We start from the raw sequence: 13,326 nt of genomic DNA, 5'->3' as shown, positions 1-13,326 counted from the left end.
AACTCCATCTCAAAAAAACAAAACAAAACAACATAGTAATTAAGAATCAAGAGTGCCAGTAGGATCTCCACCACATTCTAGCTCTGAGACCCTGGGCAAAGTATCTAATCTTTCTAGGCCTATTTCCTCTATAAAATTGAGATAATAAAATCCATGTCGGCTGGGTGCGGGGGCTCAAGCCTGTAATCCCAGCACTTTGGGAGGCCGAGACGGGCGGATCACGAGGTCAGGAGTTCGAGACCATCCTGGCTAACCCAGTGAAACCCCGTCTCTACTAAAAAATACAAAAAACTAGCCAGGCGAGGTGGCGGGCGCCTGTAGTCCCAGCTACTCGGGAGGCTGAGGCAGGAGAATGACGTAAACCTGGGAGGCGGAGCTTGCAGTGAGCTGAGATCCAGCCACTGCACTCCAGCCTGGGCGACGGAGTGAGACTCCGTCTCAAAAAAAATAAAATAAAAAAATAAAATAAAATAAAATCCATGTCACAGGTGGTAGAAACATTTATTATAATTTATACGGTGCCTAGTATATAGCAGCAGGGCCATCGCTTCTCATCTGTCCCAGTCACTGAGTACATAAAGTTGTGCCTGGGAGCCAAAGTTTGGTTGGGAGTTTAGAACCTATATACATCATCCCTATGTTAAACTCTAATTTTCTCAGCTTTTTATTCTCCATTAGGGTTAAACGTGACCTGTGAACATTTGCCTTTCTCCTGCAATCAAAGCTTCAAACATTTGACTTCAAATTCAGTTTCAAAAACATTTTTTGTCCTTAAATTCCTAAACCATTGTTAATCTCAAGTGCCTAATCTGAAGCTTGCTTATACAACTGGATATATTATGAAGTGTCATTCTTAAAACTGGTTTTAAGATTCACCAAAAACGAGTTATAGTAGTTATATTAGGGTAGTAAGATAATTTTTGTTCTCTAGCTTTCTGAATATTCCATGTCATATTTGTAGTAATATTTTGTTTTAAATAGTTCAGGTGCAGTGACTCATGCCTGTAATGCCAGCACTTTGGGAGGCTGAGGTCAGAGGATTGTTTGAGGCCAGGAATTCCAGACCAGCCTGGGCAACATAGAGACCCAGTCTCTACAAAAAGATTTAAAAATTAGCCAGGCATGGTAGTCCCAGCTCCCTGGGAGGCTGAGGTGGAAAGATTGCTTAAGCCCAGGAGTTTGAGGCTGCAGTGAGCCGTGTTCGCACCATTGCACTCCAGCCTGGACAACAGAGCAAGACTGTCTCAAAAAAGACAGAAAAAAACAACCACACACTTTCATTTTTAGAGATTTTTATCAGGTTTTATTGTGGTTCCTATTCAGGACTACATGCACTGAAATTACTAGAAAAGCAGCACACATATGCAATATTACAGGAGCTGATCTTTCTATTTCAAGGTTAAATAGTGGTACTTCAAGCTAGGGAGGTTTAGCTTGCTACAAAAAGTACCTGCTGGGAGAACTATTATCAGAATGGTAAATCTCAGCAGAGGCTAATATACTCCTACAGGCTGTGGGAAAATACTTAGAACTTAATAGTAAAAATATTCACAAAAAGATTGAAGAGAATGAGCTAGGGTTACACACTGGTTAATAATGGACCAGCCAGAATCGAACACGCATCACTAAGATGCCAGGTCTGAAAAAGAAAGTAAACCAGGTTTATTTTTCATGAATTTCAAATGGAGTTAAAATTAATTTTGTTCTAAAGTGTTTCTAGGATGGCCAGGTGTGGTGGCTCACACCTGTAATCCCAGCAATTTGGGAGGCCAAGGTGAGCGGATCACCTGAGGTCAGGAGCTCAGGACCAGCCTGGCCAACATGGTGAAACCCCATCTCTACTAAAAATACAAAAAATAGACAGACATGGTGGCAGGTGCCTGTAATCCCAGTTCCTTGGGAGGCTGAGGTGGGAGAATAACTTGAACCCAGGAGGCAGAGTTTGCAGTAAGCCACGATCAGGCCACTACACTCCAGCCTGGGCAACAAAGTGAGACTTCATGTCAAAAAAAAAAAAAAAAAGTTTCCAGAAATTCAATAAAATCTCTTGAAATAATTGGCAACATCCTGGGACACTACCCACAAAGAGGTAATAAGGAAGCATAGAAATCACTGTCCCTAAAAAGCATATTTAACATGGTGACCGACAACCCATTCTGACCTGCCTCTCCAAGCAGTCCAACCCAGGTTTTATCAAGCGGTGCCAGTGCTAACATATCTTGTAGGTGGAACTAACACTGAATGTAAAGAAAATCATGGCCAGGCATGGTGGCTTATGCCTATAATCCCCACACTTTGGGAGGCTGAGGTGGGAAGCTCACTTGAGCCCAGGAGTTCGAGACCAGCCTGAGTAACATAGAGAAACACCATCTCCACAAAAAATGTAAAAATTACTCAGGCAGAGTGATGTGCACCTGTGGTCCCAGCCACTCAGGAGGCTCAAGAGGGAAGATCACTTGAGCCCAGGAGGTCAAGGCTACAGTGAGCCATGTTTGCACCACTGCAATCCAGCTTGGGCTACAGAGCAAGACTCTATGGCAATTTCAAAGAGAAACAAAAGAAAATCACATGCATTACCAGAAGGGACCTCAGAAATCACGTAGTTCCACCAACTCCTTTTCCAGATATGGAAACCATGCACTTTCCTCTAAGTGGCCAGCCTAGCTTGGCATGTTAACTCTGATACCTAGTGTCAGAAAAGGAACTCAGATGCACATGCCTTTGCTTGTCAGTGCAGGGCTCATGTCACCCTCCCAACCTTTTGGCTCTCAGGTGAGATTTCCTATGCAACCAGAGTTTAATGCTCCCCCATCCTCACTTCCCTACATGTACAGCAGACGTGGTGTTACCTGGCTCTTGAGGAGGGAGGAAGGGAAAGGATGGCAAGGAAGGGAAAGAGCTTGCACAGAGTTGTTGTTAGGGCTGAGCACCTGAGGCAGCCAGCACACAGGTGATTCTTGCGCTTGCCATATTCCACTGACCAAACCCTCGAGGCAGAGTTCACTTCACAAGTTCAGAATCATTAGGACAACTGGTGTAGTCTGAAATCTCCTCAGGAGACATGAGAAAGAGAGGGCTGGCAGATTCACTGGTTTCTGTGAGCCTTTCTCATCATCCCCCTCGATGTTTTCATACCACCCTGCCCTGTTGTGAGGTAACACTGCCCTCAGGAGAAAGCTGAAAATGCATTGCCAAGCTAGCGCCCAGAGGGTCCTCTCTGGGGGAAGTGCTTGCCTCAAAGCCACACTGACCAGAATGTGGGAACCATCAGAGTGGAAAGGCAGGGAAGGGATGAGAGTTCAGGAATGCAGCCAGGGTGAAATCATCATAATTGGTTTTGATTAAAGGATCATGTTTCATAAACATTTGTCAAAATGAATCACTTTGTTTTAATGGGCCCTGGAACTTGCAGTAATCAAACCACTGCCATGAAGTAGTAATACACCAGGCGGGAACCTGCCATCTGCTTTCCCAGTTATGTCTCACAAGCATCCTACAAGGCAAGTCATCCCCATTTTACAGCTGAAATAAAGAGCAGCACAAAACTTACCTGAAGTTGTCTGGTAAATTGCAGAGAAGAGATTCAATCTCAGCAATCCTTACCAAACTGTCCTTTTTGAAAACCATCCTTTCATGTTGCCACTTCATTTATCCAGGGGAGTTAAGGAATAAGGTGCCATTTTTCAAGATACAACTTACTTCTCTAAGCCCCCCAAATTATTTTAACTACAGTATTTCAGACGACAAACCTAAATGTAAACAGACTTCTCTTTTGGAATCAGGCACGTAATTTAGTGATTTTCTCTGGTGAATCTGGGTCACCACTGCAATCTCTGCAGGGTGGCAACAGTGATACCCTCGGGGGTGACTGGCCTCAAGACATGTCAGCCCACCTGAGCAGCCTCTTTCTGGTTCCCACAGTAGGTGCTGCAGTGGACCACCTGTCAACAAGCAAGAACCTATCCTGGAAAAGCTTACCAGCTCTTTTCTATTACTGTAAGTTGGGAACTACACACGCAAGTTTCTTAAAACTCAATGGAAAGGTTGAGTCATGCTATTTTAATACAATTAATATCTATTGTGGCTGCTATATAGTCTTCCACTTACTATTCTTTTGACTAGTTTGAAGAGTGATGAAATGGTCAGCAAAGTACACCTGATATTACAGCTATTATCACAATGGTAGATGCACATATCCCCCCACCCTGTGCCTCAGTTTCCTCAGGAGTGAAGGACAGACTAAGAGTCCTATTGACAGAATGTTTGCCTTTCTAGAACAAATCACTTGAGAAGATCCCTAAAAACTCCTAGAGTTGTTCTTCATAGCTGTACCCCATCAGTAGCACCTGACATCCTCATGGTCCTCCCTGGATTCCTATATCTGTGTCTGCCCTTATTTGGTATATAATCATACTTAATTTTTTTTAATAGAGACAGGGTCTCGCCATGTTGCCCAGGCTGGCCTTAAACTCCTGGACTCAAGCAATTCGCCTGCCTTGGCCTCCCAAAGTGCTGAAATTACAGGCATGAGCCATCATGCCCAGCTGTATACTTTATATTTTTAAATTTTCACCAACATATTGACATATCCCCAGCTTAGAGGCCTCAGAGCAGAAAGCACCACTTTTGCACCCACTGCGATACCTAGCACAACTTCTGATTCATTGCCAATGCTCAATGAATGGCAAATTCCTCCTTCTGGTACCACTGCACTGTCCTTTGAAACTGGGTTCTCTAGACCACTTCCAATAGGACTTGGATCTCGCATCTGTGAGGGGGGGAAAAAAAATCACAAATAAAACAGAATTCCCCAACAATTTTGTACTGCTTTTAAGAAAAAAATCCCTTTGTCTTAACGAACCAAAGAATATCTCCTGCTTTGTGGTAAAGGATGACCCTCGGCAAAAACAGAGAAGAAAGTACCTCAGCAATCTTACAGCCAAGAACTAGCACAACTTCAGAGCCACATCTGCCACCAGAAAGCAGCTTCCAGTCCATGTGACCCAAGCCCCCCATAAAATCACATGATTCTTTTTTTAAGTAACTTGAAAAATTCTTCAAAAACTATCCAAACCATACAAGAGTAGAAGTCCCACCCTGGCCCCATCACAAGCTTATGTGCAAACAGGCTAACCAACCCCAAAGAGTGGACACCCAGGTAGTTTCAAAAGCATCCTGTAGGCTGGGCACAGTGGCTCATGCCTATAATCTCACAGTTTAGGAGGCCGAGATGCGAGAATCATTTGAGTCCAGGAGTTCAAGGCCAGCCTGGGCAACAGAGAAACCTCATTTCTACTAAAATAAAAAACAAAAACTTAGCTGGGCATGATGGCATGTGTCTGTGGTCCCAGCTACTCGGGAGGCTGAGGCAGGAGGATCACTTGAGCCCAGGAGGTCGAGGCTGTCGTGAGCTGATTGTACCACTGCACTCTAGTCTGGGCACAAAGCGAGACCCTATTTCAAAAAAAAAGAGGATCCTCTAACAGGATCTCATTATGGGCAAGAATTCCCAGGATTTTGAGGTGTCTGACATATCAGGTATTCTATCTTTATGAAGGGTAAGTTTAGATTCAGGCAAAAAGCGCCAGGCAGAGAGGTAATTCTTTTCCTGGACTTTTACTCACTGGCCTCCCCTGGCCATTTAGCTATTTTAAATTGGCAGGGTTTAGTCTGCACTATCAATTTTGACTGATAAATGCTGGTGCTGCTGAGGAAGAAAACTATCTCTAGAGGAGACATGACCCCCAGAGAGAGAGCACAGCAGGCTGCTGCCACCGTGTGGTAGTTTGCTGCAAATGCGGGAGCAGCAAACCCTGCACGATTGCTCTCAAGGAAAACAAAATTCAATATATGTATGAAAAACAGACTACGACTATTAAGACCGCGTGTACAAAATGGCTAAGTTTATTCAACATCTCAGATATTCATCTGGATATTGGGTTTGTTTTGTGCTACAATATATATTCGCCTTAACTGGTGCTATTGTAAAGAAAGCTCCCTTGACCTGCATGACATGCATCAGAGCTTCTCTCCACCAGTTAGAACCACCCAAAGCCTAGTCTAGACCACAGTGCTCTGCAGGAAAAAAAAAACAGCGAACAGAAAACAGTTGTGCCCCCCAAAAGTACTCAGAAGTCATGCTATTTACAGTTGGGTTTGTGTGGGATGGGAAGTAGGGCGGATGGATGAGCCAGTGCTTTTGCAATGAAGATGCAATAGTCCTTGTCCTCTCTCACTGTCTCCTCTTTCCTCACCCCATGGCAGCTTTCATGACCCATTCCCAAAGGGTCCACCAAGTCCTGACTCAACTTCATCACCAACATTCCTCGCCTTCAGTTCAACACTGTTAGTGAGGGGAGCAGAGGCAAAGACTTGGGTTGGGGACGGTGGGGGGAAACACGGAAGAAACTCTCTTGGCACAACCCAAGTTCAGAGACGAGGCCTCCTCAGATGAGGAAGATGATGCCCTCAGACACCATGACCTGATTGTCATCCTGCATCTTGCTCAGAGCAGCCTGGATCTCAACTGAAGAGAAGGGCTCTTCGCTGTCCCGGTTGATGGATTCTGTGAGGCGATTCATGCCGACTGACTGCGCATGAGCTTCCCGGAACACATCCAAGAGGGCCACCTTGAATGCCTTCAACCTGCCCCAGACAGGAGAAAGGGGGAGAGGAGTAAACAAACCCAAATGCTCTCAGGAAAGAGCTATTCTAGGAAAATTCATAGTATTAATACAGTAGAGGCGTCCCCTCAATATTCTTTCTCACACACACATCTGCCTCTGATGGCAGCATTACCCGTGAGGAGCCCCCTTTAAAGTTAAACTATTATACTAGTGCGTGGAAAATTGGCATTCCCCTTGGCTGTAAAATAGTAACCTGGTCAGCATCAATGGGGGACAATTTAGCAGCACTTACTAAAGCCTTAAATGTGTATATCCTTTGGCCCAGGGAGCCCATTTCTAGGAACTCACCTTACAGCTATACTTGCATGAGTGCACACTGATAAATTTAATACTGTTTTACTGTAAACAGGGAACAATCCAAATGTCTATCATCAGAGAATTTCGTTAAATAAATTTTTACCCATCCATACCATGGAAACCCTGCAGTCAGTAAAAAGAATGAGATCAGCTGGGTGCCGTGGCTCACGCCTGTAATCCCAGCACTTTGGGAGGCCGAGACGGGCGGATCACGAGGTCAGGAGATCGAGACCATCCTGGCTAACAAACCCGGTCTCTACTACAAATACAAAAAATTAGCCAGGCGCAGTGGCGGGCGCCTGTAGTCCCAGCTACCCAGGAGGCTGAGTCAGGAGAATGGTGTGAACCTGGGGGGCGGAGCTTGCAGTGAGTGGAGATCACGCCACTGTATTCCAGCCTGGGCGACAGAGCGAGACCCCGTCTCAAAAAAAAAAAAAAAAAAAGAATGACATCAAACCAGCACAGTGGCTTATGCCTGTAATCCCAGCCCTTTGGTTGGGAGGCCCAGGTAGGAGGACTCCTTGAGGCCAGGAATCCAAGACTAGCCTGAGCAACATGGGAAGACCCCGTCTCTACAAAAAGTAAAAAAAAAAAAAAAAAAAAACACCACACTCCTGTCTCAAAAAAAAAAGAGAGATCTATACAAGCTGATTCAAGAAGCATTTTAAGATACAGTTGAATGGTTGTCTCTGAGGGACAGAGTTACAATTGATTTCTTTTTTTCTAAATACTTTTCAGTGTTTTTCAAATTTTCTTCAGTAAATACGTGGTATGTGTTTAAAGTATAAGAAGAAAAAACGTAAAACCTGGCTATGAAGTTTCTTTGGTGTTCAGTAAACAAAATTCATAGATAAAAATGTCTCCTAAAATCCTGGTGGTAAAAATTCATTTCAAAAACAAATGGCCAAAATGTATCTATCCCACCAAGAAGAATCTGAGGTTACAGTAAGACGTAAGTTGTACCTGTTGTAAAACTCTTCTTCCTAACCCCACACAGACATAATTCAAATTCTTAGAGAATTATTAATAAAGCAAATGGCAAAATTTAAACAACTGAAGATTCTGGGTAAAGGACATCCAGAAGTTCTTCATGCTTTTCTCGTAACTTTTCAGTAAGTTTGAAATTAAATGAGAATATAAAATGTTAAAAGCCGCAGGCCTCCAGCTTTGTTTTACTGATAACCAGCAGTTTGTTTCCCACCCTCTCCAAGGGAAAAAAGTCCCTTCCTCAGTGATACAGAATTCTTGAAGGGGCAGGAGCAACATCCCTACTCACCTGGATTCACTTAACTCCACTTTCTGGGATTCCTTGGTCTCCTGTGAGTCTGCCGTCTTTGGAGTGTGTACTTCAGCGGGTTGATGTTTGTAGAGATGGGGAAGATTAGCAAGGTGAAGCCATTTCCACAAACACTAGGGAAATCATCTCCACTCCCAATCCCTCACTCAGCCTGCTGAACACTCCTATTTCCTAGGGTTCTTATGGGGCCAGGCAGAAGAATTAGGATAAAGGGAAATCTTCACTGGATGATAAAGGAATTTAGTGAGGCAGGAGACCCTCAAAATATATATTAGGTGAAATGCTTATACCAGGTATAGCACAGCACAGTTCATCAAGGAGGTGTACACAATAGAGCAAAGCTTCTTCCAAAGTTTTTACTGTGGGTTTCCCCTGAAGCTCTCTTGGGACAAACCTCTTGGACATAGGCCCCAAACAGGGAGCCAAACGAACAAGAGTCCACAAGAAACTAAAGTGCACAGAGCAACTGGAAAAGTCCAAGAGTCACAGGAACAACCTCTTTCATCAGTAAGGGGCGCTCACTCACCTTGAGGCATTTCCTCCTCTGTGTCACTGAAGTCATAGGGGTCGTATGAATCCCCATCTTTGGCATCTGGCTGGCGAGTCTTCCTTCTAAAATACCCAGGGCAGTTAAGAGAGAGAGAAAGTTTGCAGACAGAAAGGCAAGGGAGCCCCATGTTGTGCTTCTAACTATGGAGAAAAGGAAACAGAACCACTAAGTCAAAGTGAAGCACTAGGCTTAGGCCTTTGCAAACTGCTGCTTGTTCTAAACAAGACCAAGTCCCCAGACTAGAACACAAACAGGCGCTGCTTCCAATGCTCTTTCCCACATCACTCACCCTTATAAGTTCAACCATAAGCATGAAGGTTTTCCCTTAGAATTTTTAAGTATATATTCAAAACCCTCAGTGGTTGGGTTGCTGTTCCTACTATTTAGCATTTCTTCAGTAGAGGGGTCAAAAGCACATGAGAAGGTCTCACTCTCTTTCTCTTTTACCCAGGTTATCTTCATCCACAAACCCTGTAGGTCTAGGAACACCCTCCATGAACAACCTGACATCAATAAGCAGCGCTCATTCCACCCTCTACCCTCCTCTCTCCAGTCTCACTGGAACTTTTTTTTTTTGTTGTTTTCAGATAGGATCTCTCTCTGTCACCCAGGCTGGAGTGCAGTGGCGCGATCCCAGTTCACTGCAACCTCTGCCTCCCAGGCTCAAGCAATCCTCCAACCCCAGCCTACCGAGCAGCTGGGACCACAGGTATCCGCCACCACACCCGGCTAATTTTTCTATTTTTTGTAGAGACAGAGTTTTGCCATATTTCCCAGGCTGGTCTCAAACTCCTGGACTCAAGTGACCCACCCGTCTCGGCCTCCCAAAGTGCTGGGATTACAAGTGTGAGCCACCAACTTTTTGGCCACCAACTTTTTAATCTCATTTGCTTGCCCCACCTTACCTCTTCCTCTTCTGCTCCTGGTCCTCTTGGCTTTTCTCCTCTTCATCTTCTGTCTCTGACTCATCCTCACTTCGCTTCTTACGTTTCTTCTCCTTCTCCAGAACCTAGGACCAAGGCGAGTGTGGGTGGGCTGGAGGGGTCACTGATGCAGGGGAACTGCATCGAGAACTCCGAGTCTCTTCTGCACCATAAGCAGGAATGACTTCCATGTTTCCAATGGTTTACCTAGCTCCTCTTATCCCTAAGTCCCAGGACCAGGGGCAGAAGTAGAGACTGCTACCCATCTTTTTAAAATGCTGGGAAGTACGTTATATGCTGTTTATATAGTAGGTACTCAATAAATGTTTACTGAATAAAGAAACAAACGTCTAGCACATAATAGTAAAGTGGAAAACAATCTATTTCCTCATAAATCAGGTGTCTAATTGAAATCCAAGACAACCCTTAACCTAGCAAAAAGTGAGGAAGACTTTATCAGACTCACAACTCAACCCCAAAACTAAAATTCACCAGACGGGGGCGGGAGTGGGCAACTAGGAAAAGGGAGTCTAAGCTTTGAGGCTTAATATCTAAAATGACGGAGATGCAATGTCACAAACAGAAATTAGGAAATAGGATGAGGCAAGTTTGAGAGTTCAACTTTAAACATGAGCTTCTGAGGTGCCAATGGGACATTTGAAGAGACTACCAAGGGGAAAGGTACAGAGGGACAAGGAAGATTACCAAGGTAGCCCTTTTGAAAACACCTACTTTTTTTCTAAGATGCAAAGGAAGTAGGAGTACACAGAGAAGCAGCTGACTGAAAGTATAGCATATCAACTAAACCAGAATCTCTAGGAGCCCTGGAATCAGCATTTTAAAGCTTTCCATCTGATTCTCAGGTACAGTCAGGGTTGAGAATCACTGAGTGTTCAAGAGGAAAGAGTGAGGCAGACTGATCACTGGAAGACAAATACTGCTTTCTGTTGACGATCCAAATGTAGCTGTCAGTCATGGAAGGCTGGGAAGCCCATGCATCTGTAATTTATTCAGAAGAGCCTCTCATACCCTGGCATCTGAATCCTCACCTTCTTGAAGTAAGCATACTGGACCAACTCCACAGCTTCCTCTGCATCCTGCAGGTCCACAGTCTTGCTCATGCGGGCCTTCGCATGGGCTGTGGCCAGTCGAATCAGAGTTTCCAGTGTTCGGGCTGTAACTGGAGATGTCTAGGGAAGAAAAGGGAGGATTGCTTATCCCAAATCCTTTAGGCATGCCCATCAATCCTACTGCACAGAAAGGGAAATGACACTACCAGAAAAGCCCCAGGAGGCCTAAGCAGAGAATTCAGAGCTCTGTGTTCTCTATAGATACCATATAAAAATGAGAAAGATGATAGCAAGGATCAAGGAAATATACCCAAGACTGTTGCAGGAAGGAGGAGCAAGTGAACAGGGAAGAAAATTAGGCATCTAACAACTGGAAAGATAAAAGACTACAGCGTAGAAAAGAGAAGGGAGAAAAATCATCAGTGATTGTAGGCCAGCAATGCAGCAGGAAGTCTGCCTTTATATACATTCTGTCATTTCACCCTCTTAATAACTTGGAGAAGTTTTATACATGAAGGAAATGGGACTCAAAGACCTTCAAGGAGAGTTTCCAAAGTCACACTGAAGGAGGGATAGGAAAGGAGTAATCTGAGGACAAATATGTAGCTTGAGTAAACTCAGTCCAGAGAAGGAGAACTCTGACACATTCCTAACAAATGTTTCTCACAGGGACCGGTGAATACCAAACCAGGGTGCTTTTACCTTTTACAATGCTATTGATTAGGTCAAGAATGGCCTTCTTGACCTAATCAATCAGAATGAATTGAAAATGAATGAATCAGAAATCAGAAAATGAATGAATCAGGTGATTCTGATGTGTTCAATCCTCGCATTTTATGGATAAAGAAGCTGACCTGACAGGTGAAAGGATTTGTCCACAGTCGGGATCAGACATGAAACTACTTCCAGGCCGGGCGTGGTGGCTCACACCTGTAATCCTAGCACTTTGGGAGGCCAAGGCGGGCAGATCACGAGGTCAGGAGTTTGAGACCAGCCTGACCAACATGGTGAAACCCCGTCTCTATTAAAAATACAAAAAAAATTAGCCCGGTGTGGTGGCATGTGCCTGTAATCCCAGCTACTCAGGAGGCTGAGGCAGGAGAACCCAGGAGGATGAGGCAGGAGAACCCAGGAGGCAGAGGTTGCAGTGAGCCAAGATCACACCACTGCACTCCAACCTGGGCAACAGAGCGAGACTCCATCTCAAAAAAAAAGAAACTTCTTCTGTCACACCTTCCAGGTCTCCCGTTATATGACCCATCACTGATGTATCCTGGTCCCTTCTTGTTTCAAGTTTCCTAAATTACCGTGTATATTCACAATGACATTCAAAACTAAATACATTCACATTTAAAATCATTCATTAAATTTTGTAATAATTTAGAAAGCTACCAGAGTTTGGAAGTCATACACTCCATGACAAGTTCTAATTCTTGAACCACTTAAAAAGCTGGTGAAATCCTAGCCTGCAATAGCATACCTAGAGAATCCAAACTGTCTTGGAATTCACTTACAGACCTCACACTAGGACCTCAACTAAAATAGTGTATGATGCTCAGTTCTAGGTTCAATGAGAGGGCGGGCCACACACCAGAAGTTCACATGGGGAAAGGAACAGTTAAAAAGAAAGTAAGCTGTTTAATGAGGAAGACAGGTGATACACAACCTCCAGAAAACAAGACCAACAGCCACAGGTAAAAGTTGTGGGGAAATAGGTTTAAGCTTAACAAATATTCTAAAATTTCAAAGCAGTAATGTTCTGAGCATGCTGTCACTGGGGGTATTAAAAAGTCCCGGCCAGATGCTGTGGCTCACGCCTATAATCCCAGCACTTTGGGAGGCCGAGGTGGGCGGATCACGAGGGTCAGGAGATTGAGACCAGTCTGGCCAACACAGTGAAACCCCGTCTCTACTAAAAATTCAAAATTAGCCAGGCATGGTGGCACAGGCCTGTAGTCCCAGCTACCCGGGAGGCTGAGGCAGGAGAACAGCTGGAATCCGGAAGGCAGAGGTCGCAGTAAGCCGAGATCATGCCACTGCACTCCAGCCTGGGCAACAGAGCAAGACTCCATCTCAAAAAAAACAGTCCCAGCAGGGATTTGAGAAGACAGAGTGGGTGAGGCTGGAGTAGATGATCTGGGATCATGTCTAATCCAAGTCTATGTCTATGTCACATAATAAGAGTTCTGGACTTGGGTCTTTCTGCTGCAAAATCCACTGCCCCTAAAGGATTTAGACAAATTTGGGCCGGGCATGGTGGCTCACGCCTGTAATCCCAGCACTTTGGGAGGCCAAGCCGGGTGGATCACCTGAGGTCGGAAGTTCAGAGCAGCCTGACCAACATGGTTTCAAAACCCAATCTCTACTAAAAATACAAAATTAGTCAGGCATGGTGGCACGTGCTTGTAATCACAGCTACTCCGGAGGCTGAGGCAGGAGAATCGTTTGAACCGGGGAGGTGGAGACTGCAGTGAGCTGAGATCACACCATTGCACTCCAGCCT

The 13,326-nt window shown here is 44.7% G+C and overlaps 1 protein-coding gene across 2 annotated transcripts in view; it reads right to left on the bottom strand.

Annotated features, from left to right (window-relative positions):
- Positions 1-5,880: 5,880 nt before the first annotated feature.
- MCM3 (minichromosome maintenance complex component 3) overlaps positions 5,881-13,326 on the bottom strand; it is a 21,118-nt gene continuing 13,672 nt past the window's right edge. For both annotated transcript variants that reach the window (XM_011981322.1, XM_011981321.1), the window contains 5 exons: positions 10,803-10,943; positions 9,736-9,839; positions 8,807-8,892; positions 8,260-8,329; positions 5,881-6,645 (listed from right to left, as the gene is read on the bottom strand). In XM_011981322.1, the coding sequence (XP_011836712.1) occupies positions 6,447-6,645; positions 8,260-8,329; positions 8,807-8,892; positions 9,736-9,839; positions 10,803-10,943 (600 nt within the window). In that variant the 3' untranslated portion in view covers positions 5,881-6,446. The remainder of the gene's footprint in view (positions 6,646-8,259; positions 8,330-8,806; positions 8,893-9,735; positions 9,840-10,802; positions 10,944-13,326) is intronic.

The sequence above is a fragment of the Mandrillus leucophaeus genome, unplaced genomic scaffold (assembly GCF_000951045.1).
Source record: "Mandrillus leucophaeus isolate KB7577 unplaced genomic scaffold, Mleu.le_1.0 Scaffold223, whole genome shotgun sequence".
Classification (NCBI taxonomy): domain Eukaryota; kingdom Metazoa; phylum Chordata; class Mammalia; order Primates; family Cercopithecidae; genus Mandrillus; species Mandrillus leucophaeus.
The sequence above is the reverse complement of the archived record's forward strand: the minus strand, read 5'-3'. Positions and strand labels throughout refer to the sequence as shown.